At 42.0% G+C, this 24,294-nt stretch overlaps 1 protein-coding gene across 7 annotated transcripts in view; it reads right to left on the bottom strand.

Annotated features, from left to right (window-relative positions):
- The window catches only part of KIF16B (kinesin family member 16B), a 309,438-nt gene that overhangs the window by 260,274 nt on the left and 24,870 nt on the right, over positions 1-24,294 (bottom strand). For all 7 annotated transcript variants that reach the window (XM_033936633.1, XM_033936634.1, XM_033936636.1 and 4 more), the window contains 3 exons: positions 20,889-21,002; positions 11,776-11,892; positions 4,282-4,379 (listed from right to left, as the gene is read on the bottom strand). In XM_033936633.1, coding sequence (XP_033792524.1) covers positions 4,282-4,379; positions 11,776-11,892; positions 20,889-21,002 — 329 coding nt within the window. The remainder of the gene's footprint in view (positions 1-4,281; positions 4,380-11,775; positions 11,893-20,888; positions 21,003-24,294) is intronic.

The raw sequence follows: 24,294 nt of genomic DNA, 5'->3' as shown, positions 1-24,294 counted from the left end.
CCCGGAAAGAACTATTAAGACTGCCTATAAGCGTGCCCTATATAACCATCGAGAACTATTATTAACACCTAGGGCTAAAAATGATGTGAACACTTGTGATAAAGTCATGACTTGTGTGCTAACGTATTCGGCCCACAGTCATAAATTAGCTCAATCCCTAAGGAAACATTGGGAGATGTTACAAATAGCAGGGACGTTTCAAGATCACTCCCTCAGGATAGCATATCGGCGTAATAGAAACCTTAAGGAAGTATTATGCCCGTCCCGCTCTAAGAAAAATGTTGGTAACATAGATGGTGAAATGTTAGGCCACCTAACTTGTGGCAAATGCCAAATGTGTGCTCTTATGGATTGTATGACTACTTTTGTGAACCCTAGAGATGGAAGAGTCTATAATCTAAATCACTCCTCCAATTGTAAAACGCGTGGGGTGGTATACATTTTGAGATGTCCTTGTGACCTCTTATATGTAGGCCAAACATCGAGACAGTTAAATATTAGGCTGACAGAACACAAAAGTAATATTAAAAACCTTAACATGGGAGCCCCTTTGGCTAAACACTGTATCACAAGCAGACACGATTTTGTAACACTAAGAGTGGTTATCATAGAAGTGGTTAAACCAGATGATAGAGGGGGGGACTTTAGACGTCTGTTGGCACAACATGAACAAAGATGGATCAGTCGATTGGATACATTACATCCGAATGGTCTTAATAGACAATTCGAATGGCAGCATTTTTATTGACTGTAAGGCTAGAATAGAGGTTTGCATGATTTGTCTCCCTGTATGAGTCTGTCCACTTTAATGTAATTCGACTCTCTGTTTGACGTCAGAACACTGCCAATTGTTTTAAAACGAGGCTGTCGCCATTTTGGTTGTATCTCGAGACCACTAACTAAATGCACTTTGAGCAGTAAGTAAGAGAGCTATAGGTGAGGAAACTGTAAGTAAATTACATTTTTTGATTTTATATTTTTGTTTATGTTTCAGCGTCTTGTTTCCAAAATAATTTGGCCCTGATGCAGTGAGCGGGAAGTTTCGCCCACGAAACGCTGGCCACGTTGGCTATTTTTGTGAAATACAAGTGCTGATTTAAGTTGAATGCTGCTTTAAAGATAAGTCGGCTTGAATTAGCTATTAAATACAAGTGCTGTCTAATTGATATATAGGCTGGTATAAGCCACTATCTAATGAATATATGACATTGAAACTAAGTATTCTATAAAGATTTGAAGATAAAAAATAAAGATAGTGTAGTCTCAAACATGTGAACAAGGATGAATGATAGTAAGTGATAGGGAGTGTATGAAGATTATTTTAAGGGTTTATATATTAAAAATAAAATAAGAAATAATAATAAGGATTTGAATTTTAGTAAGTTTGATTAATGATAATGAGAGTGTGGCCAATGATTGGAGACTAAAGGAGCAAGTGCAACTACGCTGAATTCCCCAGTCAGTGAATGGCTACGCGTAGGCTCCATGACTGAGGCTACCTCTCTTAATAATATTATTACTACCATGTTCACAGTTGAATATTAGTGGGAAATATTGGCTATTGAATATTACTTACAATGTAGGCCAGCATTTTGCTGGCCTAAAATGCTGGCCTACATTATAAGCATCTCTTCCTCTACTAGGGAGACGCGTAGGACTGCCTAAGTTCGACTAAGGCTTTTAGGCGAGCTTAGGCGTCTTGCGGCCCTCCCTAGGCTCCCGGAGGTGCCTTCAATATAGGCGGCCTGCTTGGGGAGCATTTTTTTTTTTTTTTTTTAAACGTGCATCCCAATTAGCTGATTATGCAGCTGTAGGACGTCTACAGCTCCCTAAAATCGGGAAGCACTTTGCAGAATCAGGGCCTGAATGTCTGAACTTAACTTAGTTTTGGCCTCAACTCTATGTTTTGACTGATTATAATTTTTTTACTTTTCTTTATTAAATAATACACATCACATATGTCTTTTAGTTACTATGTTATAAATTGATTATAACCTACACAGAACAGTGGAAAAGTAGGCCATAAACCTTTTAAAACAAGTAAACAAAACATACATTTAAGGCTGTAGGACAGTGTCCCACAAACTTGGTTGAGCCATGATACACTAAGGGCTCCTTTTACTAAGGTGTGCTAGCAGTTTTAGTGTGTGCTTAGCGTGCACTACAATACCACATGCGTCAAATGCTAACGCTACAATACCACATGCGTCAAATGCATTAGTATTTTTCATTTAGCGCGTGGTTAGCGCACGCTAATCTTTAGTGCACGCTAAAAACAATAGCGTACCTTAGTAAAAGGAGCCCTAAATGTAGTGGCCACAGTTCAAGGCATCTGGAAGTGCGCAGATGTCGCCTGCGCATTCGCGAAGGCTCTCCAGACGGGTCCTGAACTGCCAGTGGGGGGTGCCAACAGGGAAGAGGTGCAGAGAGGAGAGGGAGAGGCACTGGCACCAGTTGACTGCCTACAGGACGTGTCTGTAGGCAGGCAGCATGCAGCAGGCATCAGTGCCTCTCCTCCTCCCCAGTGTATCACAACACACATGAAATCTCAGTGTGCTGCGGTACACAGTTTACGATACACTGCTGTAGGAAGACCTGGCTGCCTCCAAGGCTGGCACCAAGAAGCCACCCTGTGCTCAGCTAGCATGCATATATTTTACTCCAAAATCCTCAGAAGCACAGATATGTTATCAATGTACTTTTAATACCATGATGTGCTTCAATAAGTCCATACAAGCCTTCCTCCTCTTTCTCTATTTTAGCAAGTAGTCTCTTCAGAATGGGAGGGGCTACCTTTTATTAATATACATATTGGGCATAATTCTCTAAATGGCAACATAAGCGGCAGCTGTTTAGAAAAGCGGCGCCGATCACATGTCAATCATATGACGGCGCTGTTTAGAGAATCACAGCCACATTGAAAGTAGGAGCAAGAAATATAGGCCAGGGTTTTACAGACCTACATTTCTAGATCCTACTGGTGCCTATGTCCACTTCTGGCATACACCATGCCTACTTTAGACTCATGCCTCTATGGATGGGAGTTGGACGCTGTTTGCCGCACCAACATTTTTTTTTTTAAGATTAGATTTTAATTGGTTTTAAAACGATGCAGTCAATTACCGCACCATTTATCATCAATTAAAACACTTAAGTTAGGCAATGAAAGGATGTCTACCATCACCTAACTTTTGGCACAGTTTTGAGAACTTGGGACATTGTATTTACAAAACTTACCACAATGTAAAAGTGCATGCAGAGAATACTTAAATTTCAGCCACACATTTACAGTCTTTGTATCTGCGCTTTTTATATTTTTGTTGTTCCTGTCACCCGGTTGTACCCTTTCTTCTAATAAAAAGGATTTCCAAAAAAAAACAAAAAACATCCAACCAACAACTACACTTCTCCCTTCGTATTCGCTGTGATAGAGTATTAACAGACCCGCGAATACAGAAAAACCGCAAATAACTTTTTCATTTGTTATTCGCTGTTTTCTATTAAAAACTATCATGAATATGGTGAAACCGCAAATAACATGGTGGGAGACTGGGCCTGTTCCTGAAGGAGAGGCAAAACACAGTGAAAAAAGTGCTGGGAATCAATTATTTTCTCTGTAAACACTTGGAATCTGCGATTTCTCTATGCAAGCTGACATAATTTGGGGAGAGGAGCCAGCAAGCTAAAAAACGTGAATAGTCGAAACCATGATTGCTGAAACCGCGAATACGGAGGGAGAAGTGTATTATGAATTGATCATGTATATGTGTATAGGCATATAAATGAATCTACTGTATCAGAATAGAATGGAATTATATGAAATCACTAGCTTACTCTTTTGAGAAAATATTTATTCACTCAAATGTGTTAATTAACTACATTTTTTGACAATGAATTCCAAAATTTAACAGCCAGTATTACAGAACGGTTTTAAAAAGGTTTGGACAGGTTCCTAGAAGAAAAGTCCATAAATCTGGAACAAGCAGCATGGAATCTATTTTACTTTTCTGTGATCCTGTCATGTATTTGGAACCTGAATTGGCCATTTTTTTTTTTTTTTTTTAATGGTACTGTGTTTGATGGACTTGGTCTGTCCCAGTAACTGCAATGCTTACGTACCTTAAGCTACTACTGAAAAATGAATAAGCAAATTCCAAAGTTTACCACTATTTTTCATTCTTACTTCTACTTCACTGGTTCTTTTTACAACACAATTAAAAAAAAAAAAGAAAAAAAAAAGTTGTCATATCTAATATCCGCTTCATATAAGGTAAAACATACCTGACTTCTGTGCGAAATGAAGCATCTCCCTTTCTTGTTATTTCAGAAATTCTGCTGAATAATCCTTCACAAATACGAGGTATTAAACCAGCATCACCCTAGAATAAATATTATAAATATGTCTACATAGTGTCTAATTAATCATCTGATAGAAGAAGGGGAGGGGCGGTATTTTACTTTCAGATTGTAATCCATGGCAGGTGCATATCACAATAGTGGATATAGAAGATAGATATATCAACAAAGCTTTACATTTCTTAATTTATATCAACAAAGCTTTACATTTCTTAATTTATGGTTAAATACTAAGGACTCCTTTTATAAAGCCGCATTAGCGGCTTTATCGCACGCAACTTTTTATCACACGCTATAACCGGCAGCCTCAGGGCAAGGTGTCTTGGGCCACCGGTACAAGAAAAATCTCTTGTGAGCCGCTGCGGGCAGCATAAGGAAAATAATATAGCGTTTAGATAAGGACACCACCACACCAGGTAAGTTCTTTTCAACATAAACTTCAGCTTTAATCTTTAAAGTAAAAATAAATATCAAGCTTTGTCAGGATGATTCTGTTTATCACTCAGACTCAATGTCCATAAGGCAAAACTAAATAAGTTGCCAAAGTCTACAAACTCATAGTCCATCAGCATGTATCCAAAAGAAAAGAAAAAACTCAAAATACACAATCTTCAGAGTTGTCTCAATTCCAAATAAGTCAGAGTAATTACACTGGCTTCTTCAGCATCAGAGTGCTGGCCAGACAGAGTGCTCCGTGTGGTGTTAATCTGCCATGAAAATTGGCCCTCTATCCCACCACTATGAACACGGGGCTAACCCCTCTGTCTGGGACTGGGAACAGTTCATATCTCCCAAAGAAAAAAGGAAAACAAGTTCCAACAATACAGTTCTTTACAAAGTTCAAAAGATAATTTCTCTTGTTCTTCAGCTGACTTAAAGTAGCCAGCACAGGCAAGCCATTAACAAAACAAACTTTCAAAAAAACATGCAATAGTCAGTCACTTGCCTCTCACACAGCATATCTCCATATCTTCACCAGGCAATTCAATAATTGACTCAGCATTGGCTTCCAGGTCCATATCCTGAGGCTCCTGCAGTAGTTTAAGAGACATGTCCTCACCAACCTCTGTTAGCTCCATAGCTTCTGGAGTTTGGCTGACATTCAGAGCTCTCAGCCCTGAGCGCTGGAACCTGTCCTCTCCAAGTGTCTGCTGCTTCTGATTCTCAAGGAACTGGGATTTCAGGTTAAGGAGTCTGCAGCCCCGCCCCAAACCCTCAGGAGGAAGTGATTTCTTGTTAATCACCCTAGGCTTGTGTGGGGGATGGGAATCCTGCAGTTCTTCCCTCCTACTCCCTCTACAGGACACAGAAGGAAACTCATTCACTGACTGAAATTGGGTTTTAAAAGTAGGTAATTGTGTGGAGCCTAAACCTGACTTGTGCACTGCTCTTGGAACATTCCTAGCAGGCATAGTCTGCTTACCACATACCCCTCCCCTTAACTGACTGCTAGGGATGGACCTAGGCCTCTCCAGATCCTTTTCCCCAACACGGGATAAACCCTCAGCAAACATGGATTAACGTTTCCTATTCCTGTGGTCTTTTCTCTCCAAAGAAGGACCAGGTTCTGTAGTGTAAAAACCTCCGTTACGCTGTATCTCTTGGGCCTGAGCTATGGCCTCTGGATCAGTTAACAGAATGAACCCTTCTTCTAAGGAGTTTATTCTGGTACCAAAACTTGAGATAAGCTCACTCATCTTTTTAAGATCTTCACCACTTATCTGTTTCATTTGTGTTTGGACCTTTCTAACTTCCTCACACACTTAGCTAACTGCACAAGCAATGTCATGTATCCCTGAGTTAGGATCTTGCTGTTCTACTACGTGACATTCACCATGCTCAATCAATTTTTTTATATCTTGAGTATTCTCTTTTAGAGATTGCAGATCTTCTTGACACTGCTGGAAATTCTCCTCCAGAGTAGACCTTAATAATTGGTCCTGGAGTAAAAGAGCCTGCTGTAATTTATCACCCAGACTCCCCTCCACCTCCTGGATGCTTGTTGCCATTGTTGTTTGTGGCCCTCCTGACCCTGAGCTAATTCTCGCTGCAGTCTACAGAATTGTTGTTCAACAGCCTTTTCTATGACTGACAGAGAGTCTTGGTCAGACTGGGAAATCGTTGGGCCTAGAGATACTATGCTCCTTTCCAAAGGAACATCAGAGGAACCAAACCCTTTTTTCCCTCTACGTGTGGGTAGTAACTGCTTCCATTTCTCCAACTTTAGTTGCCAGATTCGTTCACAAATGAGTTGCGCTATTTGGTCCCCTTTCTTAACCTGGTAGTCCGTTTCTGCGCTATTTATTAAAAGAACAGAAACATTTCCCCGGAAATCAGGATCAACAACTCCAGCACCTACGTCCAGGGAATGTTGTAAAGCTAGCCCAGAACGCGAGGCCACCCTAAGATAAGACCCCGGTGGCAGAGATACTTGGATATCAGTGGGGACCAATGCTCTTCCCCCACTCTGCACTACTACATCCATAGATGGGTAGATTATCGCATCCCGCTGCCTTATCATAGGCCTGTGTCGGAGCATGGGCATTTTCAGATAAAGGGGCCCATCGAATTGTAGGACGCCAACGAGAATAAGCCCTTCCCTCCTGCTGAGGATAACAGTTGTTGGACTTATTTCTCCTGCGCCTCCAACTCGAACCTTCCTTTGCCATAAGGGCACATCTGTATCCTCCTTCTTCACCCTGAGTTCTAAGGGGTTTCTTTTCGTGGATGCCCTCCCCAAGGCCTGCCCAATCACGCCCTAAAATAAGGGAAGCAGGGGCATTGGGAATCACTGCCACATCCAGGTACCTCACCTTCCCCTTAGATCTTATAGGGATCCTATATTGAGGATAAGGGTTCTTGTCTCCATGTACACAAACTATAGGGACCTTCTGTGAGCTCTTAGGAAAGTAGCCAGATTGTTTCACTCGGTCCCAACAAGGTCGTGACATAACCGACTGTTCTGCCCCTGTATCAAGCAGGGCTTTCACCCTATAGCCATTTATGTAAACCGCTATCTCATAAGGCTTGGTAGAGTTCTTACCCTCCTCCCGAGAAGTAGTAAGTGTCAGCTTAACCCTACACTGTTTCTGCATGTGTCCGGGTTTACCACACCTGAAACAAGATACAGGTTTCTTCCCAGGTGTTTCTGAATCCAAAGCCCCCTTTGTAGGCTTGGGAATATTCTCCTGGAATTTGCGACCACCTCCCGTCTGAGTTATGAGTCCCTTATAGGCAAAGTTACCCCCATGGGTGCTCCCTTCAGGTCCTACGGAAGTAGAGGAATCAATATAAGTTTCTGCAAGCTCTATCACTTGTCCTAGCGGACGACTTCCCTGCCTCTGCGCGGACCGGCAGGAAATTGAAGGGAGTCAATCTTGCCGGCCCTGTGCGGATCAGCAAAAATTCCTGCGGACCGGCGGTTGAAGAACTGTGCTCTACTGGATAACTCAACTGTAAATGTTCAGTATGCTGGCACAGATATGGCTTCCCTAAAACATTTTTTTCAGCATTGGAGACTAACAAGATTTGTGCAGAAATCAATAGGGGATACAACGAGATTACACAGGCCAACAAAAAAAATTTTTCTTGGGGCCTTGGGTTTGTATTGTTTTACCTGTTCCTGGGGTTAGTAGGGGAGCTGATTCAGAAAATTGCATTGGACATACCGCATCAGCTCTAGTTTCTTAGATATGGTTGAATTTATTAATTATTTTACGACTATTTAAAAGATCTCTTCTGCAGAATTGGGATGTCATAGCAAGCTTTCTTTTTTGAATGGAAAATTTATTTAAATTACCCCCATTTTTTTTTTTGTGTGTGTGTGTGTGTGTGTATAATGACCTTTGTTTCACAACTATTCTCCTACTTCCTTTCCTATAATGCACACTGGCATAAAAATGTAAAGCTCAAAAGACAACATTGCCTTTGTTCTGTTATATTACATAATTATGTGCAAAAAATTTAGATGGTAAACATGATTTCCTTAGACTACATAAATTTGTATTTCAAAGGTTTCTCAGCAGTTGTATATAGATTTAAATTCTAACGGATTTTCCAACTTTGTCTTCTGTTACCTGGTTTGTGTTTTTGTGTACAAGTTAATGAAAGTGTTTACATATTTCCAATTGTAGTTTTACATCTAAAACAATAGGTTGAAAAAGGTAACTTATAAATGACCCACATCTCATTGAATCATTGAATGAATTTGAATCACGTGACTGATCTATTTGTTCTTGTTGTGAAAAACTTTCTTGGCAACAAGAAGGCAGACAACTACACACAGGGGTCCTTTTACTAAGGCGCGCTAGCCATTTTAGCGTGTGCTAAATGCTAAAGCGTTCATTGACTATAATGGATGCATTAGCGTTTAGCGCACGCCTTAGTAAAAGGATTCCACAATTAGTAGAGGATATGCTCTTTCATTTCAACAGGCCTAGCTGTAACATGAGTGTTAAAGTCCATTTTTCTTAATATTAATAATAATAATAACTTTATTCTTCTATACCGCCACAATCTTGCAACTTCTAGGCGGTTTACAATCAAGAGTGCTGGACATTCAGCGAAATACAATAAGTAGATATTCAGAGGAAATACAGAGATCAGAGACCTCAGGAGGCAATAGTATAGAAATACAATTTGCTGAGCGAAAATGTAATATGTACATTTTAGTAGGTAATGTCCGACAGGACCTGTTGGGGATAAATAGCAACGTAAAGTTACGATAAGATGAAGATAACAGATTATATTTATAACAGTGCTGTAAGTTCAGGTGGAATAGGGAGGGGGGAGCTCTAGCCAGGAAGGCTGTCAGCTAGAAAGGTTCGAAGAAAACATATTTTTTCATACGATAATGTATTATGCATTTATATGGATGACGATGGATGACGAAGAAAAAATGTCCCTCCAAGAGAGATAACCCCTGGCTTTAACATAAGAAATTCACGTCTACTTTTTTGTGTGTCCCATGCCAAATCTGGAAACATTAATATTTTGTAACCAAGAAAATCTTTCTGCTTGTTCTTAAAGAAGAGCCGAAGCAACCAGTTTTTATCTGGTGCAAAGGCTACCGTAATAAGTAATGTAGCCGCCAATGCAGCCTCTCGATCAGAAAGTTCCAGCATTGCTGATACATTGAGCGGTTGATTATCATCCTGCAATTGTGGTTGCTGTTCCTTAGTTTTTAATGGCAAATAGTAGACATAGGTAAATGGTGGAATCATATCCTCTGAAACTTCCAGAATTTCCATCATGTAACATTTTAACATATCCCTAGGAGTCACAGCCGCTATCCTAGGAAAATTGATCAATCGCAAGTTATTATTACGCGACTCCAATTTTCTACGTAGATTTGAATTATCTTTTACTAGTGTTTCACTAAGTTGTTTGGAAACTTTTAATTCTTGTTGGATATTCACTATGGAATTCTTTGAATCCTCCATTTCAACCCTCAAGTTCTTAATGTCAGTTTCTTGGGTTTTCAATTTACCTTCTAGCAAAGCTAGCTGAGGTTTTATAGATGTAGCCAGATCAGCCACGAGATTCCTGATAGAGTCCAGAGTTACCTCCCTGGGCTTTTCTATAGTATAGGTAACTTTATCAACTTGAATGTTTTCACCAGCTGAGAGCGATTCCTGGCTGTCCCTCTCCTGGATTCGGTTTCCCAAGTTGTTGAGTCCTCAGCTTCTCCTGAGAATACAGGGAATCCGTCTCTCTGCTTCCCTCCACGCTCTTCCTGGCCTCCGAGAGGGGGTGCGACCCGTCCACCGGTAGCTTGTCCACTTGCGGGGAGCTAGTAATCCAAGGTAGTGGAGGTGCCCTTGCGTCGGGGCTTAATGTTGTCTCCAAGCCCAGGGAAATCGCCTCAGTCTTGCCCCTCCAAGGCGTCTCCAATGGGGATACCAACGCTGCCGTTTCCGGGATATCCTGCAAACGGTGCAGGAGCTCTTCAATATTGCCGAAAGAGGGTACGCTGGAGCACTGCTGCGGCTTCTCCTCTTCGGCATAATTCAAATTGAAAAAAAAAAAAAAAGCTTCCCCAAAGTGTTTACAATGTTTAAGCGAGCTCACATAGCGTGTAGCTCAGCTTAACGGACCTTCAGCCATCTTGGATCTGCATGCACTGGTCTACACTTTTAATTTTTAATATGTTTCCTTCCTGTTTAAAAGATATTAATTTAAACACTACATTTAAATATCCTAATTTTTTAAATGGACGAGCAGAGTGAAGAGTGGTATATAGCACATGTTATGTATTTCAAAAACTAGAGCTGATAGGAGAAAACTGGTGCCATTTTTGGAATCAGCAAGTCAAATATACCCAGAAATAAGTAACATTTGAGGCACCAAAATGAGTATTAGCCAGTGTAATAGATTATGCATGTGATATTTGAACAGTATTGACTGAATTTTTCTGGTGAGTTTGAATAAGATTTATATATATTCACATAAATTTGTCGGAAGCCAAGTTAAAAATTCAGCACAGTTGCCTGAGCAATGTAGCAGGCATCAGATTCACTGTATCACATTTAGCTATGGTGCAATATGCTAGTGTTGCCTTTTTCAGAAAAAGGAATCAAACTTTATTTTAAAAAAACAAAAAACATTTGATATACAACTGTCTAGTGTTTTTACTGTGACTCTTACTTTACAACATTTTAAGAACACTACAAAATAAACTGATAAATCAGAAGCTGATATTCAAAGTTCTGTCTGGTTTACCTCCATTTGGGTAGAACTGCATGTATGAAATGAAAAAAATAAAAAAAACAGACAGACATGCTTGAGGGAGTGTAGCAGAAAGGGCATGCTGAATCCTTGTAGAGGGCATGCTGGATATGTGTAGTGGGGTGCAATTGAGACAAGGAGAAGAACATGCTGGCTGGGGAGGAGAAAAGACCTGTTGACTAGCGCAATTTAATAGAAGAGGCCTTAAGTGATAACTTCAATAGCAGTACTTTTGGCATTTATATCTAATGGTTTCACACTAATTGTGGCCACTTTCAGTCCCAAAATTGACCTTTGACTTAAACATAAGATCGACTTATAGTTGAGTATATACGGTATTTTAAAACTATATTGTCAATTTTTATTTTTGTCCAAACTATGCTTAAGTCTTATGCTTTTTTAATAGTAAACTTTACTCCAGAACAAGGCTAAGATTTTTAGCCCCCTCCTCTTTGATCCTCCCACTCAAGTTTCAATTTCGGGGTAAATAAGGTATCCTTCTACCTCTCCTAAAGGCCTTTCACTACCTTCCATATAAAGATTGATATAAAAATCACCCCGCTGTCATTTCTCTCCTCTTTGTCACATCACCCTTCTTAGTCACCATGACCCCCAACCATTCAATTTCCCTCTTCCCATATGTGCTTTAATTTTTTTTTCTTTTTAACTCAGTCGAATTTAAAACTGACGTACAGGATTGCCCATCATAGTATAGGACTTTCCAGATCCAGTTTGTCCATATGCAAAAATGCAGGCATTATAACCTTCAAAAGCAGCTTTAAGGACATCAGTACCAAGATCTTTGAAAACCTAAAAAAAGAAAAGAAAGTCACAATAAATGTATTCATAATCACAGTTAAGCATAACTAACCCCCTCATCTACTAAACTGCGCTAGTGGTTTTAGTGCGGGGAGCCGTGCTGAATGGCTCGCGCTGCTCCCGACGCTCATAGAGTTCTTATGAGTATCAGGAGCAGCGCAGGTCATTCAGCGCGGCTCCACGCGCTAAAACCGCTAGCGCGGTTTAGTAGAAGAGGCCCTAAATTCATACTTGCACATTATGAAACTACATATTTGGAGTTATTGTGACAACAGTTTTCAACAAGGAGGCGTTTTAAAAAGAATATGAACTCAGACACTTCTTCTGTTCAATAATTAAGAGTATTCAAAATTGATTTTTTGTGAAAACAGAGCAATCAAGGCTGAAAATTTGGAAACCAAGTAGGAAATATAATGGGCCTCTTTAGTGGTTAGCACCCTTTCTTGAATTCCTCCCCTAAATGATGCTGAAATAGAAGAAAGTAAACTCTTTAAAAAGACATCATGTCCTTTCAAAAAAAGTCATTTGGTTCTACATCACATTATGTGAGAGTTTTACTATGAAGCATAAAGGAGCAATATTAAAGCATTTGCAGTGTCTTACAAAAGTATTCACACATTTTTCATTCTGTTGTCTAAAATGTATAACCCAAAATGCAAATGGTGGACCTTACCTATCAACTCAAAAACTAGCTTCTGAAACACCCATGCTGCTAAAATAAAGGACTATATTCACCTGATGTGAATATAGGAAAGGGATTCCTCATACTCCTGAATCCTGCTGAAGGATCTGCAATACTCAAGGCTTCAATCACCTGCAAAATCATGCCCAAAAGCTCTTCCTTCCAGAAGTGATGGACTACTGCAAGATCATGTTCTTCAGCAACTAGGAGCTCACCTTTATGCAGAGGATCCTCCATTGAAGAACTTTTACCAACTAAACTGCACATACTCCAACAGTGAGAAACCATCTCATCTGACATGTCAGAGTGCTTCCCAATCATCATTCCCTCCTATCCAAGGTCTTTTTTTTTGTTGGGAAGAAGCGTCCAGTGCTGCAAGCTGCTCCATGATGCCTGAAGCTGAATCAACAGCCTGAATTTGAAGCAGCAAAGAAGTTCTACAGCAGGATGAATTCAGGAGAAAAAATTTTCAGTCTTTCCATGAAAGGGAAAATCACTTTCGATTCCCACAAAAAGGTTCTGTAGAGGTGTAAAGGCTATAGAATATAGAAGCCCCATTTCAGAGTCAAAGGCAGCAGCATGGTAGTCAGCAGAGTTCCTACATCTTCACAAAATGATGGGCTCTCCTGCACTCTTGTTCAAAGTCTCTTGACTGAAGAACAGAGAAAACTGCACCAGCCTGCTTTGATGAGCCCCCCTTCCACCCTAACATGCCTTCCCAATGCTGGATTAACACCCCTTCCCCCTTGTTCCCCCATTGGCAGGAATTATAATGACTAAGAGCTGCTGTGGTAAGCTGCAACAATGTAGTGTTTCCAACAATGTCTCCATCTACTTTCCTCTCAGTATGTCCTCGATTGGTTTAGCAAAGATCAAAGTAACCTTAGGCATTATAGTGACCTTCCTAACCAGTTTTCTTAATTTACAACTACTGAATTTTTAGGGATAGCCTGATTAAGGCAGTATCTTGATGGTGCCAAATGTTCTACTTAAAATAATGTCTTCACACGATTAACATCATGGAGTGTGTTAATTCTTGACTATGAACAGTCATTGAAGGTATGTGAGGAGATTCCTCCTTGATGTGACGCATCATCTTTCCCCAGATGGATTCCCCTTATCCATGATGTTTCCAAGAGGGGAACAGCACGCACATTTGCTGGTGAATGAATGCAGTGCCTGGCCCTGGTGTGTTTCATGAATCTCTTCTCTGAACACTGGAGGTGTGATTGAATAATAGCACCAAAGGTGTATTTTATCTATATTGTAAGCACATATATTGTAAGATGTTTAAATTGCATAATAATAAGATACTCTATTTCCCTTTCTGGGCCAACTGCGACACACTAACTATGGTATTTCTCAGTAAGTTGTTAATTTACCTGGTCCTCGATCGCTGGATCAAAGATCAAAGTAACCCTAGGCATTACAGTGACCTTCCAAACCAATTTTCTTAATTTACAACTATTGAATTTTTAGGGATAGCCTGATTAAGGCGGTATCTTGATGGTGCCAAATGTTCCACTTAAAATAATCGACCAAAAAGTGCCCAATAGATCTTCAAAGCACACTAAATTTTTCCGATAGCTTTCCTACAATCTGATCTTGCAGGCCGAAACACGATCGTGTTGAGTCTTGATACACAATAAAAGAAATTGAGCATCAGTCTTCTTCTCTGTCTTTTCTATTTTCCAAGTTTTGGTGAAGCAAGTTTCTCCTGTTTTCCTGGGGCTTTAATCAGGCATATAGTCCAGCCACTTCAGGCAATGTCCCTTTCTTACATAGTAGATGATGGCAGATAAAGACCTGAATGGTCCATCCAGTCTGCCCAACCTGATTTAATTTAAATTTTTTTAAATTTTTTCTTCTTAGTTATTTCTGGGCAAGAATCCAAAGCTCTACCCGGTACTGTGCTTGGGTTCCAACTGCCGAAATCTCCGTTAAAACCTACTCCATCCCATCTAAACCCTCCCAGCCATTGAAGTCCTCTCCAGCCCATCCTCCCCCAAATGGCCATATACAGACACAGACCGTGCAGGTCTGCCCAGTACTGGCCTTAGTTCAATATTTAATATTCAATATTCTTGTCCCACAAACACCCCAAAAGTAATAGGCAAAAAGAAGAAGAAAAAAAACCATGTTCAGCCCTCAAAAAATAAAAGGTAACTTAACTCTTCAGATCAGTCTAGAGCAGGGATCTCAAAGTCCCTCCTCAAGGGCTGCAATCCAGTCAGGTTTTCAGGATTTCCCCAATGAATATACATTGAAAGCAGTGCATGCACACAGATCTCATGCATATTCATTGGGGAAATCCTGAAAACCCAACTGGATTGTGGCCCTCAAGGAGGGACTTTGAGACCCCTGGTCTAGAGCCCCTCCCCACCCGGACAGGCAAACTGCTCCCTGGGATCACGGTGCAGTAGAGAAAAAACAGAGACACTGTGGCAAATGTTCATTTAAAGCTTTCTGATCTGCTTAGCTTTCAACTTAAGTCCATAACTTGCCCAGTGCTCAACTCTTGGGCAAGTGTAGCTTCCCATTCCATTCTGGGGTCAGGCTCACAGCTTTCCTCATGGCTCTCCTCCTCCATGGCAAAGTCTGCAATCAGTTCCTCTGCTCCCATGCGGTCTTTACTCCCATTCAATTTGACTATGTGTCACCAGGCTCCTCCCCCCTCTCTCTGGGATATCTAGAGGAAAAGGGCTCTGAACGCGCCACCCCCCCCCCCCCCCCCGTTTAAAACCAGGTGAATTCTTAAAATGCCCTTCCCCTCCCAGCCAGGGCTCTTTCTTCTGGTTTCTTAAAGGAACAGACAGCACTAGTTTGCTTTTCTTTTCTGAACTGTTCTAGCTTTAGAACTGGTCACAGGGGTAGGGGTACGGCAATCTGGGTCATACAATTCAGAATCGGGGAAGCGCAGTGCAGTGCGATACTCCTGGTGACTCTTATTCAAATAAGAGAATGACACATAGAAACTCAATTTCCCCATCCCGTCCCCATAAGTTTTGTCGCTGTCCCTGTAAGCTCTGCCTTAACCGCACAAGCCTCAAACACTTATGATTTTAAAGTGTTTGAGGCTTGTGCAGATGAGGACAGAGCTTGCAGGAATGGGGCAAGGACAGGAAAAGAACTTGCAGGGATAGGATGGGATAATGAGTCTCCGCGAGGACGGGGAAAAATCTGTCCCCATGTCATTCTCTAATTCCAATAGCTCAATCACGGGCTTTCAAACTACTTCCCCCCCCCCCATCCCACAGACAACCCCCTCTCAGAATCTCCAAATCTCTAGTGCCTACCAGGTGTTGCCCTGATAGCTGATCCATGGGCAGAAGTGATCTTCAGTCCCTCCTGTCCCTCAATACTTGGATTCAAGAGTTAGAAGTGAGAGGAGGGGGTAGGTAATGGAATCTGCAACCAGCCTTTAAAAGATAGCGGGCCCAACATTTAGCACTGCTGCAGCTAAAATGTGCAATGATTCAGATGCAAACACCACCAAATGTAATTTACTGTGCAATTTATTAACCTGTAGTACCAAGGTACCATAGGATAGTGACTTTCGCAAGGCACTATCAAGCTCAATATTCAAAAGGGCTTACTCATATAGCAGTAGCCACTATAAGGAGAAGCATCCTATTCATTAATTTTCAGTGACTTTATGTAGATGATAGTTCTCCGACCACTCTGGAAGTGCTTATAGTGCAGTGGAAGATCAAGGGTTCTCTTAACTTAAAAAACAAAGCTAGAAATACAGTGGCTGAATATTGCCACCATATGTATAGCAGTTACAATAACAACTGATCACTTACTGTATATTCAGCACTGCTGCAATCTATCCAGATAGCAGTGCAGAATATATATGTTTAAACCCCACAGCAAAGGATGTTATTATTACCTCTACATATGTTCATACAGTCTGAATATCCCTTGCAAATACAGCAATCAACAGTGGTAATGTCTATTTTTAAAGTTGAGCAATTGCAATGATTAAAAAAAAAAAAAAAAGTTGCACTCTTATTTAGGTACAAAAGAATCTCAGCTATCTGGCACACATGGGGGATTGCTGGATACCAGATAAGTTTTTCTGTTTAATTGAGAAGTGTGTTAGAAACCTTGTCTAACACAGTCTCAATTCCCCCCCCTCCCCCCGCCATGAAGCACCAGCATTGCAGTGGTCCTGAGCTGCAAAGTCCTCCCTCAAGCACCAAAGTGGCAGAAACAGGCAGTGTCCTGAGCAAACCCCCTCGCTCCCTCCCTATCCTTTCTCTCTCCCTTCCTTACCCGAGCGCAGCCAGTCAGCAGGAGGCAGCTTCAAAAGCACAATTATCAGGGACAGCAGGCATATATTTTCACATGTGGGCGACATCATCCATGGAGCCTGGTACAGGCAGTGAAAAGTGTAGCGTCACTTTAAGCTTCAAAGAAGCTTTGCAACTGCCCACACCACGCGAGTGCCTTCCCACCCCGACACTAGCTTGCAGCGCCTCAGTTCTGTAAACAAGCTAAGAAGCCAACCAGGGGAGGTGGGAGGGTATGTGAGAATAACTGCCTGCTGTCCCCGAATAACACCTGTTACAGTAAGTAATTGTGCTTTATCCAAGGACAAGCAGGCAGTATATTCTCACATGTGGGACTCCCTAGCTTAACTGAAATGGGATGGAGGGAGTGTAGAACCTTCAAGAAAAAAAATAAATTGTGAAATATTGCTTGGACAAATCTACCATCTCATCTGAGATAGGTTTCCAGACAACAGTGAGATGTGAAAGTATGAATGAAGGACGAAGTAGCTGCTTTGCAGATTATCTTCAATGAGAGTGGAACGCAGAAAAGCTACTGATGCTGTCATTGCTTGGACCCTGTGAGCTATTACACATCCCTCAAGCAGCAACCCAGTTTGAGCTCAAAAGCAAAAAGAAATACAGACGGTCACCAAGTGGAAAGAGTTTGGTTGGTGACAGGAACTCCCAATCTATTAGGATGAAAAAAAAAAAAAAAGAAAAGGAAGCAGTTAGAAGAAGTCCTATGTGGCTTAGATTGTTCTAAATAGTAAGGCAAGGCTCGCTTGCAGTCCAAGGTATGAAGAGCCGTCTCTCCGGGATGAGAATGAGGCTTCGGAAAGAAAAGTGGTAGTACAATGGACTGATTTAGAGGAAATTCCTCAACAACCTTTGGAAGAAACTTACGATGAGTTGCGAGAATAACGTTGTCATGGTGGAAACAGGGTAAGGAAGGTCACAGATTAGTGCTTGGAGTTCAGTCACTAGTCGAGCAGAAGTGACACAAATTAATAAAACAACTGTCCCAAGTCAGGTACTTAAGATGAGTAGTTGCAAGAGGCTCAAATGGAGGCTTCATTAGAATAGTCAGAATGACATTTAGATCCCAAACAACTGGAGGCAGGTTGAGTTGGGGTTTGAAGCTCAAATGCCCTGTCGTGAACCTGGAAAATCAGTGGATGTGTAGAGAAAGAGGGTTAATATTAAAAAGAGCACAGAAGGCGCAAATAGCGCTGAGGTGTCCTGTGACAGAAGTAGTTGTAGGCACAGAGTGGGAAAGATACAGAAGGTAGTCCGATATCAAAGGAATCCAGGAAGCTGGGAGGTTGAGGGTAAAAAGTACATCATGAAGTGAAATGAGTCCATTGAAGATAGCACTGCTGAGGAGAAGGTTTTCTGGGCGAGATGACAGATCAGTGGAATAGAGCACTGCTCCTATGAACTGTAGAAATTGAGTTAGTTTTATAAGAATGTTCCTTTAGGTTACTGCAAGTCCTAGGAGCTCAAGAAGTTTTACAGTAGCTTGAACAGCTGACTGGACTGTCTGAGATGATGTAGCTGTGATTAAGGAGTAGTCTAGATAAGGAAAGACTTGGAAGTCATGTGCACAAAAAGATGCCGCTACAATAACTAGGCATTTGGTAAACACTTTGAGATAAAGCTAGTCCGAAAAGTATCAGCTGGTACACACAAAAGCGAAGGAATATTCTGTGTGAAGCGTATCCTTCACTAAATTGTTGAAGACTCAGATTGAAAATGGGACAATGATCTCCCATCTTCTCTGGAAGGAGGAAGTATTTTGAGAAGAACCCCTGATTTCTCTGGGAAGGGGGTAGTGGTTCTGTAATGCTGAGAGTGAGAACAGCTTGAATTGCTTGAAGAAGGGAAGCCTGTTGAGAACTGAAAGAGGACTCTCTTGGAGGGTTGTTTGGAGAATTATGATGAAAATGAAGCAAATAACCCTCCTGTACTAGTTGGAAAAAGCAAGCATCTGTTGTGACGAGAGTCCATCAGTGACAGAAGTTGAAGTTGATGCCGATAAGGCTGAAGTCAATGTCTTTTCCTCTAATGACATGGATGTAGACGTTTCCCCGAAAAGTTTCTGCTGCTGAAGGTGCTAAGCTTTAAGGGAGTGTAACTGCAATGTAAGGCAGCAGGTACAAGAGTCCACTCAATGTTTCGGCCCAAGATACTGAATGCACCACTTGTGCAGATCAATGAGAGAAATGGCCCGGTTATAACGACTGTATTTCTTGAACCCACTTGAAGGTTCAACATAAGAGGAAATATTTCAATAGCAAAATCGAATGACTCAATGACTGCACTGCTGAAAAAGGGGAGAAAAAGAAACCCATCAAAGTTGGCGCCCGAAGGCTGGACTTGGGCAGAAGGCCCAAAGTGAATAGGAAATTTTTAAAAACCTTTAAAATAAATTTTTTAAATGTACCAAAATGAAAGCAAAGTACACTTCGTAAAGAAAGTGATACAAAAGAAGACGACGCAACACAAACCTTCCTGAATTTCTGAAGTGTCCTAATTTCATATACCCCTTCTAGAACACTTAGATGTTTGTTAATCCAGTCATGCTAAAGAGACGAATTGATGGAATAGTATGTGATCTGAGTCACAGCTCCCACACTCTGGAATGCAATGCCAACAGATTTTACGAGAAGAAGCAATATTAGAAAGCTTCAAAACAAAACTAAAAATGTTTTTATTCAGAGATGCCTTTGATCCTTGACTTATTAATTCTCCTTCACCCTCAACTTATAGATGGGATTCTTCCCCCTCCCCCATTGTACAACAGTGGCTCTCTATCCTATTCAATATGTAGCTCTCCCCCCTTATTCCACTTGTTACAGTGCATTTTTTGTCATAGTCTGCATTACCCAATTTTATATTTTTATATATGTAAACTGCTTAGAAGCATGATAAGCGGAATATCAAATTTTAATAAAACTTGAAAAAACTTGAACCCTAAAGAGAAATAGAAAAATACGGAATGGTGAGGCAATTCTGAAAGGACAAAGTCCAAAACACAGCTTCTTTGCTCCGACGAAAACGAAGAACTGAGGTACCATGAGCTAGCATCATGCAGAAAGGCACTCGTGCGTGCGTGGCGTGGGCAGTTACAAAGCTTCGTTGAAGCTTAAAGTGACAGTACACTTTTCACTGTCCATGCTGGGCTCCGTGGATGATGTCACCCACATGCGAGACTATGCTGCCTACTTGTCATGCATCTGAATTTAAGAAAGCCTGGGATAAACATGTGGGATCTCTTAGAGGGAGGAAGAAATAATGGTTATTGCAGATGGGCAGACTGGATGGGCCATTTGGCCTTCAACTGCCATCATGTTTCTATTTTTCTGTGTTTACTTGAGGCCAGCCCTGGCAGGGCCTTTCCTCTGATGCGTCGGAAGTAATGCATCAAAGGAAAGGCCCTGCTAAGGCTGGCTGTGATCAGCCTTTTTTGAGGCTTCCTCCAGCTGAGCGATTGCACTCAGGTAAGGTAGGGAGAGAGGACGAGAGGGAGGGAGGAGGTTCACTCAGGATGCCGCCTGTTTCTGCCACAAAGGGGCTTGAGGGAGGTATGGAGGAGGGTTTTGCGACTCAGGACTGCTGCCATACTGGTGCTTTGGGGCAGGAGGGGGTTGTCTCTCAGTTGCTTGGGAGTTTAAGTGAGGGAGGGAGTAGGAATTTTCGGCTCAGGACACTGCCATGCTAGTGCTTTGGATCAGGAGATAGGTGGGGTACCCGAATCAGGACTGCCGCTGCACGTAGTTCTTTGGGGCTTAAGAGAGAGAAGGTGGTTTGCAGCTTAGGACCGCTGCCGCTTCCGGGAACATTTTTTTCACCAGTGATTTTTTTTTTTTTTTTTTTGCCGGCTTGGTGAGAGTCCCAGTTAACTGAGATTCTACTGTATATTATTATTCATGATTCAGAAACTTTCTAAATAAACATTGTCCATTTGTGGATGAATTTAGAAAGAACTTTAAAATGGTAGGTATCTATAGTGTGGGCATAAAACATACCATTTCTTGAGATACAGAGTTAGGACTTTTACTGTCAGCTGAAAAATATGAATAGTCATAGGTAAATGTTTTGGTCCGTTCTCTTCCCAAATCTCCCGTTATGCCTTCTGATATCTATAACAATAGAAAACAATAAATAGTTATATTATTTAACAGTTTCAGGCAAACATACATAGAACCAAACATCTTTTAAAGAACCAAATTGCTGAACTGTTTGAACATTCCTATAATTTATAGGGAAACTCTCCAATAAAATAGCCTGTTCCACTGAGGGTTCTGCATCAATTACATAGTACAGGCAGTCCCCGGGTTAAGAACGTCTGACTTATGCCGGCCTCATACTTACGAACCAGGGCCTGCCTGTGCCAATGCACCGCTCTTCCTCCCTTCCTGTCCCAACGCACCGCTCTTCCTCTCTTCTGTGTTCCAACCTGATCCTCGTCATCCTTCCCACCCTCTTTGCCATGTCCCAAATTAGTGCCTCCTTCCCTCCCACAGGTGTTTACCTTCTGTGGTCGACTCTCTCCTCCCTTCCACACTTATCTTCATAAAGCTGCAGCCACAGTTCCTACACATGACCCAGAGCTGACCTGGAAGCCTACTCTCCAACGTCAGAGGGAAGGCTTCTGGGTCAGCTGAGGGCAGCAGGCAGGAGCCACCGCTCACAGCTTTGTGAAGACAAGTGCGGCTGAGAGGAGAGAGCCAGCCACAGAAGGTGAACACCCATGGGAGGGAGGGAGGCACAAATTTGGGACATAGCACAGAGGGAGGGAAGGACGACAAGTGGCACGTTGGGACAAGGAAGAAGAGACGGATCACAAGCTTTGGATAAAGAATGGAAGGAAGCATGAACTTGAGACATAGGATGGAAGAATGGAGGGAGTGAGGTAAAGAGATGTTGTAGTGGGGGAGGGAATAGAAAAGGAGAATTGTTGGGCATGGGTGTCTGAGTAAGAGGGAAAGAGATGGTGCACAAGGGGAAATGAAGAGAGAATTGTTGGGCAAAGGGAGGGAAAGAGAAATATTGGATATGGTGGTGGGAGGTACAGATGCTTGGGAAGAGAGATAAGAGGGAGAAACGTTGGATGTGGTGGAGAGGGAACAGTGGGACAGATGAAGAATGAAAAGTGTAAACCTTTCTTTTCTTTCTATTTAAACTACAGTACTTTATTCTGAGGACTGTTTCTTTAATATGCACTATACAGGATCCGTGTTACATACAAATTCAACTTCAAAACAGTTTAAAAAAAACAGAACTCATTCTTAACTCGGGGACTGCCTATTATCATGAACAGATTTACCTCTGGAATGCATCTAGATGCAAGAGATAGATTAAGACAAAAGAAGGAGTCCCCCCAGCCTCAAACTTGCCCCATTCAAGGTTGAAAATCTAGGCAATTGGCTACTCTGTCAAATGAGGAATTAACTGAAAGCATATGCAACAGAATCTTTTGTCACTTCCTCCTTCCTGTATGCTTCTGCCCTCTGCATCAATCCTCATTTTTCTCTCACATGGCCCAAACTTTTTTCAACTATTAGCAGCACTGCCTTGCTTATTTGCACTGGGACATGCAATCTGGCAGCATTATTTGTTATTTTCACAGGGATAAATACAGTGACAACATACATACAAACAAGAAAAAAAAGGAGGCTACTAGAGGATGAAACCCATGAGTAAAGGAGAAGAAAAAACATAGTGGAACAGAGTGAAGATGCACACAGGAAAGAAAAAAAGGTACCCTGTAAATAAAGTAAAGAGCAAGGAGAAGAATAAGTAGTAGTAACAAAGAGAGTGTTCCTCGGTTTCTACTCCACTGCAAAATAGGTGTGGCTGCTTGTACCAATAGAAACAAAAACAGGCATAATTCTCTTTCCTGTCACCCTCTTTTCCCATATTCCCCCAAAGCTCTTCTCAGGAACAGAGAGGTCTCTTAGGATCACATGTCTCAGAAAGTTTAGGCCAAGAGTTGCATTTACTTTAGCACTGATTTATACAGACAGAAACTACAAACAAGGCCAGTTCTGGCACTAGGGAGACCGTATATGGGTAAAGTGACCATACGTCCCGTTTTGAATGGGACTGCCCCGTTTTTAGATCGCCTGTCCTGTTGTCCCCACGCACAGCATCAGGATGCCGAAATGTCCCATTTTCAGAAAGGGCATGGGGACAACGGGACAGGCGATCTGCTTCTCCAACGCGAAGCAGCAACAGGCCAAGTGCGTATAGCGACTGCACAAGCCTCCCCCCCTCCTCGATGTCAATTCTAACATTGGAGAGGAAGTTCCAGGCTGGAACTTCCTCTCCGACGTCAGAATTGACGTCAGGGGGAAGGCTTGTGCAGTCGTTGCACACACCTGGCCTGTTGCTGCGTCGGTGGCAGTAGCTTGGAGAAATCATCGGTGGAAGCGGCTTGAGGGGGGGCAGGGAGAGAGAAAGATGTCGCCCCACACGTTCTGCTGAGGCTTCCCTGGGGTCGATTTTGCCACTATCACTGAGGCAGAGTTCTACATGCAGGTGTCCCCGAGTCAGTTGCTCTCTCCGAAGGAACTGGAGTCATTCAACCCAGACAGCAAGGAGCCGGTGGAACTGGTGAAACTCATGCACGAGCTGCAGGTGTTGCTGGGGTCCTCGCTGGAGTGGCTGCATCCAGAAGAGCCTGGCTCCGCAGTCATCTGGTTGCTTACTACAGCTTGTGCGGAGTGACAAGATTCAAGCTTTCCGCCCCCTAGGACAATGGCAGTTAAAGAACCAGAGCAAAAACATGTGTTTCTTAGTTTAGAGAAAAAGAAATGCGGTTACTGTGGAATTAAATGGAAATGGAAAAAGAAAGAAAGAAATATTGGATGTACAATCAGAAGGAAGTGCAACCAGAGACTCATGAAATCACCAGACAACAAAGGTAGGAAAAATGATTTTATTTTTAATTTAGTGATCAAAATGTGTAAGTTTTGAGAATTTATATCTGCTGTCTATATTTTGCACTATATTTAATGGGGTACAGGATCCAGGGGGATCTGGGAGAGGATCCGGGGGGTGTCCTGTCCCATTTTGAGGAAAAAGATAAATGGTCATGTTATATATGGGTGACAAAAACGTGGCTCTGGCATACACTAAAGCCTGCATCATACTGGGTTGCTCCTCCAGTTTACTCCATCCTAGCCCAACATTGAAAGGAAACAAGAGTATAACATAAGCACCATAACCACAGGCCCATGCTCTAGTACTGCCTTGTCCCAGCTCTACATCCCACGCCACCATCACCACTTATAGCAGACTTCTTATCAAATGGGTATAGAACACTGTTCTTCAACCGCCGGTCCGTGGACTGGTGCCGGTCCGCAGAAAATTCCTGCCGGTCCGCAGAGGGCCGGCGAGATCGACGCGGTTAAATTTCCCATCGGCATC

Source organism: Geotrypetes seraphini, chromosome 3 (assembly GCF_902459505.1).
Source record: "Geotrypetes seraphini chromosome 3, aGeoSer1.1, whole genome shotgun sequence".
NCBI lineage: Eukaryota > Metazoa > Chordata > Amphibia > Gymnophiona > Dermophiidae > Geotrypetes > Geotrypetes seraphini.
Note: the sequence above shows the minus strand (reverse complement) of the source record. Positions and strands in the feature narration are given on the sequence as shown.